The sequence below is a fragment of the Raphanus sativus genome, chromosome 1 (assembly GCF_000801105.2).
Source record: "Raphanus sativus cultivar WK10039 chromosome 1, ASM80110v3, whole genome shotgun sequence".
Taxonomy (NCBI): Eukaryota; Viridiplantae; Streptophyta; class Magnoliopsida; order Brassicales; family Brassicaceae; genus Raphanus; species Raphanus sativus.
In genome coordinates, this window is record NC_079511.1 from 4,234,680 (window position 1) to 4,240,679 (window position 6,000).

Sequence of the window (6,000 nt, forward strand, 5' to 3'; positions counted from 1 at the left end):
TAGTTCCTTTTTCTTTCATTCTTGATTTATTCAAAGTCGGGAATTTCTTTTACAATTAATGTTTATCTTGAACTAGATTTTACAGTTAATTTTATCTTGGCCTAGAAAGATAATGATCCAATTTCACATTCAAAAAATATCTTGAAAACATCTTCAAGAACAATCTTAGAATTTTAAAATAAAGTTTTATGCACTTTAAGAACAATTTCAAAATCTCAAATTTAAAAGTCTTGAACACTATAACTTTATTTTTGAAGTTCTACTGTTGAAAATATTATATTGAAGTTTCATATTTTTCACTCCTTACAATTATGTATCTTTCAAATAATCATGTTAACTTTTATATTATCATTTTAGTTTTCATAATTATATTTCATATCAAAATGTTAGATTGAATAAATTTAACCTTCTAAGTTACATATAATTAATAAATAAATTAATATATTATTGGGTTAAAGAGTTTTATAAATTTTATTAACTTTGGTCAATTTTAATGCTTATAATGCAAACAAAAATTATTATAAAATTATATCCAAGGTGTTACCATTTGAAAACACCATCTTCAAAATTCAAATTTGTGGTATACCCAACATTAAAAATAAGGTTGCTCTTTAACATGCTCTAACAATAGATGATTTCCAAACATTTATATTATTTTTACCAAAGCTGATGGATGACATTTGATACATATTTTTTACGTACGTGATTGGACAATTTTTTTTTTATCAACAGACAATTATTTAAAGTTTGTGATACTGCACATCTACAAATTGGCCGGGCCATTGGGCCACAATGGAGTTAGCTGACATCAGAAAGCTGTTTTAGAAGTAGAGGATCTAGCAGGTGTGGATCGAATAGTACAGTGAAGGTCGAGATCCTTTGGTTTCACTCTCCTTCCCCTTTTTTTTTGTGCTCAACATAAACTTTTCATTAACCAACAAGTGAAATACAAAGATTAGAGTAGACCTCGTAAGAATTACACCATAGAGATAAAGGAGTGATCTAGTCCAGGAATAAACACTCTCCTAACCGGGCTTCGTAGCCTGGTGGTAATGGAACCTCGGCTGAGGTGTCCGCCACCCAGCTTCGAAACCCGGCCACAGCGATTTAACATCCTTACTGCTGGGGCGCTGGACCCCTTCGGGGATATTTGGGAAAGTGGCTGTCCAGACACCAGAGATATCAAAAAAAAAAAAAAAAAAAAAAAAAAAAAAAATAAACACTCTCCTTCTCCTTTTGGCTTGCGTACTATTGAATTAATGCACAAAGCTGTCCTCCCTTTTTTTCTATTTTTTCTTCTTCTTCTTCTTCTTCTTTTTCTCTTAGGCTTTTACCATTTTTTTAAGGGAACAATACAAAATATTAGTTCAATTCCCATATATGATTGAGATTTTTTTTTAAACATTACATACTGATAATATCAATGTTTCTTTGAACATTTCAAAGTAAATCTGTTTCTACGTTTTTCAAAACTAAGCCTTTCCGATCACATAATATTAATATTCTTAATAACCGGACGAAACCGAACCGGATAAGCGAGCGTTTGGGTCAACGCCGTCAATAATTTAAGACAGGCAGACATGCACCAACGCTACTAACTGTTTCTTGACACAAGTAGTTCCCACAAAATTCAGATAGCTTAAGTTACAAGTAACAAATCTTAACTGTGGAAAGGCTTGTACGCCTTGACACTATCAATCAAGCCGACGATGGATCCTATTGCAGCTAAGAGCGACACAATCAAACAAACCGATACAAGGAGTTTCAACGCATTCCATCTCATAGAATACTTCTTAATCTTTCTCTGCGAGATGTGCATCTCCACAGGGAAGTAAACTGTTAGCGGCCAGAACGTTGCTGCTCCGATAAGGCCTAAGATCGAGTTGAAGAAGGGGAATATCACTGCAACAATTGTTGTCAAAATCACATAAGCTGTCCTCCACACCAGTCTGAAGAAGTTGATGCGCCATTTTCCGAGCAATGGTATGCTCATCGAATATTCTTTGTTGATGAAATTGTTTTCTGGCCATGCTTTTTTGCATTTGTTCTCAACAAGTTGGAAAATTGGTTGTGCAAACACCTGCCCATTTTAGAAACATCATCAATATGTTTATTTTCATCTTGAGAATTATGTAACTTCAAAAGCTGTTTGTAGTTGACACTTGGTCAGAGACCCACCTGATAGGCTGCGACTAGGTGGAGGACGATGCAAGCATTAGCAAAATCGATGAGCCAGAAAGGTTCATAAAAACCAAAGTCAGTAAGGAAGTCTCCGGGGGCTCGGTTTCCAAATGCAGCATATCCCATGCAGCCACATAGGATGTAGAAAACAGTTGTAGTTAAGACTCCAGCAAGGGTTGCTCTTTTCATGACTTTGTTTTCTGGTGGGCGTGATCTCAGTGTATCCTACGAAAGATAAAGAATAACGTTCATAAGATGATTGATCATTGTCTTCTATAATAATAAAAATCAAATTAAAAAGCAACAATTATAAAAGTTGCTAGCTAAACACTATTTTGATGATGACCACCAAATCATCTATAAAAAAAGAAAAGAATGCATGCCTGAATCTCAACGAGAACAACGGAAAAGGAGTATGAAAATGCCATGTCTCCAACCGCTTGAAATGCCTTCCATATTTTATCAGATGCGGTTACGTCCACTCCAACCACCGTGCCCGTCAAACCCGTCTTACCAACCTTCCCACCTTATATTTCACATGCCATTAGTCAGAAAATTCATATACATATCATATGCCTACAATGAATGTATCAAGATATTTGCCTAGTGTTTTGAAATTGCTTGAGCCTGTTCTACAAAAGTAGGAAAAACACAAGATATGGAGAGAAAATCGTACTTGCCACAACGGCAATGGCTAAACCAATTCCGATAGATGCATAAGAGAAGGACATAACGGCGGCCACAATGGAGAGCCCAGAGAGCTTGTGAAAATTAGGAAGCTGACTTAGAAACATCTGGAGGAACCCAAATGACGCCATGAATGGATAGTTTGGCACGGAACATTTCGCACCATGTCCCTTGTAATGAAAACAATATGCTTTCATAATCGCTCTAACCAACGCAACGCAAGACAACAACATGTTAGTTATCATCACAAAATTATAATCAAAGGAAGTTACAAGTTGTGTAACAACTTACACTAAGCTTATAGATGCGGTGATGGTGTAACCAATAGTGATCCCTACGAGACTCCCGTATTGTGCCAGTCCACATAATTGCACTTTCCTACCACCTGTCGTTTTTTTACATCACAAAACCATTTTCATTATTCAAATTGAAGGTGGTTTAAACAAAACAGGAATAGAACAACAAAGAACAAATCTAGCATAGAAAACCAAACACTTTTAACTAACAAGTTTGCCTACCACCTGTAGCTCTATATATTTTAAAATAATCTTCATTATTTTTCTTTCATTTCAAAAGCATAGTACACATACTCTAAGAAGAAAATAGACTATAGATCTTTCAAAAATAATGAAACATAACGTTTTGTTTATATTTTGTGGTTCAAACATACCTGCGTAGTAGTTGACACTAAAAAGGACAAACAACACGTACCTAGGTAAGATCGGACGACGTCCATGTACGTATAGTTTCGTGTTCCTGCGTCCGATCTATAACAATCGGCGAGCATAGTGGATGTGTAGTAATTGATGAGGGCAAAAGTTACAAGAATCAATGTTCCTGCCACCCAACCAAGTTGTGCTATAGCCCAAGCCAACGACAACACTCCGGAACCTATCACCGCCGTGATTATGTGCGCACTCGCCGTCGTCAACGTCCCCGTTCTCTTCTCCCTACCATCATCGTCGACGTTATTCCCGGTGGCGTCACCGGATTCCACCGCAGAGGGATTATGCACCGCGTCAAAGCTTTTCATTTTGAGAGGAGAAACCGAGGATGAGAGGAAAGAGTTACAAGCAGAATCAAAGAAGAGTAAATGACATCAATGTTATATACTCAAACAAACGTCAATGTTTATGATATTTTGGAGATACTCTTACCTCTTTTGGCACTTGTGAGATAAAGAGAAAAATATCAAGTCAATTCGCTTTTTAAAAAAAATCAAATGTATGATTTCTCCTAATCTTATTGGTGAATTTTGTTATACACTATTACAGACCGAGATTTCATTTCATTTATTTCCTTTAAATTTTATTGGTTAGACCCTATTTTATTCTCATCGTTTTGAATAGAAAGATAATATATGGATTTCCTTCCATAAAAAGAATTCATAATTCAATTCCGTAATGGATTTAGGAGATAAGGCTGACTGGGACATTCTGAGGAATAAATAATTGTTGACTTTGAACAAACAAACACAAGACCTAGGGGTCTGAATGTAGAGGATAAATGCACAAGAAGAAGAAAAGCAGGAGAAAATAATATACAAATTGATATGCATTTAGTATCCAATCAACACTAAAAATGCAGAACAAATAATAATAATAAAAATGAATGAGAGTGCATGCATGATGAATCTGTGTGTAAAAAATTTGTTAACGAAGAAAAAAGAGGTGAACCATATGCAGAGGCCCAATAAATACTGTTTTAGAGCATCTCCAATCTCACTCCATAATTTACTCCAAATTGATAAATAGAGTTGAAAATAGAGTGAAAAATGGAGTGATGATCAAAAAATAAAAGCATTACTCTATTTATGGAGTAATACTTTTATTTTTTGGTCATTACTATATTTTCTACTTCATTTTCAACTCTATTTCTCAATTTGGAGTAAATTATGGAGTGGGGTTGGAGATGCCCTTAGTTGACAAAAAAAATACTATCCTTTGATTTTTTTTTTGCGTGAACAGTTTTTTAATTATTTTTTTTTTTTCTTTACCTATAAAGTATTTACTAGGTGTTTTCCTGCACCATGTGCAGTAAAAGAATTTTAAAATATTTTTAAAAAAATAAATATAAATTATACTTATTTTTATTAATAATATTATAAATTTTCTTTTTTCTTATCAATAATTTAATATAAATTGATTTAACTGAACATTAAAATTAAGATAAAACCAATTTTGTTTATTTTGAATTATATTTAAGAATGTGCATGTATATATTTGAAATTATAATCTTAGATAGATTTTTCTATCTATTTATTTTAATTAAATATATTAAATAAATATGTAAAATTTGATTTAACTGAACATTAAAATTAAGATAAAACCAATTTTGTTTATTTTGAATTATATTTAAGAATGTGCATGTATATATTTGAAATTATAATCTTAGATAGATTTTTCTATCTATTTATTTTAATTAAATATATTAAATAAATATGTAAAATTTCAGAATTGTCAAAAATTAAAATTAAACAATATTTATAAAATCTGTAAATATATATAAAAACTTATGATTTTACGATTTAATTTGATTTTATGATTTAATTTTATAATTTTCTAAAAATATGTATATATTTTTGAAATATTTTTAATTTAAATGATATTTCAAAATTTGAAATGTCATAATTGAATATATTTATTTTAATGATGATTTATGCGTTATTGCTATATTTTTAAAAAGTCCAAAAATATAAATCGATAATAAATATAATATATGAGTTATTACCATATTTTTAAATTTTTTTATCAAAAGTATAAATTAACATTAAATATAATTGTCCATATCATATTAATCTATAAGACATGTCATCAATATTAGTAGTTATGTCATAATTATTAATCTAGGTGTTTTCATGCACCATGTGTAGTGATGAATTTTTTAAAAGTTAAAATTTATATTTTAAAATGTAATTTATTAATATTATATATTTTATTATTTTGACTAATAATTAATATAAATATCATTAATTAAGCATAAAATTAAGAGAAAATATTTTTTTTATTTTAAATTATATTTAAGAATATATATGTATATATATAAAGTTAAATCTTAGATAAAAAAATTATTTATTTCATTTGGTTGAATTATTAAATCAACTTGTACAAAATTACTAAAAATCATATAAAA

At 31.0% G+C, this 6,000-nt stretch overlaps 1 protein-coding gene across 1 annotated transcript; it reads right to left on the minus strand.

Moving 5' to 3' along the window:
- Positions 1-1,486: 1,486 nt before the first annotated feature.
- Positions 1,487-3,996, minus strand: LOC108836986 (amino acid permease 8). Its single transcript, XM_018610072.2, has 6 exons — positions 3,580-3,996; positions 3,160-3,253; positions 2,858-3,072; positions 2,565-2,707; positions 2,179-2,406; positions 1,487-2,080 (listed from the first exon to the last, which is right to left on the minus strand). The coding sequence occupies exons 1-6, from the start codon at positions 3,899-3,901 to the stop codon at positions 1,661-1,663; spliced, it is 1,422 nt and encodes a 473-aa protein (XP_018465574.1). The 5' UTR covers positions 3,902-3,996; the 3' UTR covers positions 1,487-1,660.
- Between the last annotated feature and the right edge of the window lie 2,004 nt (positions 3,997-6,000).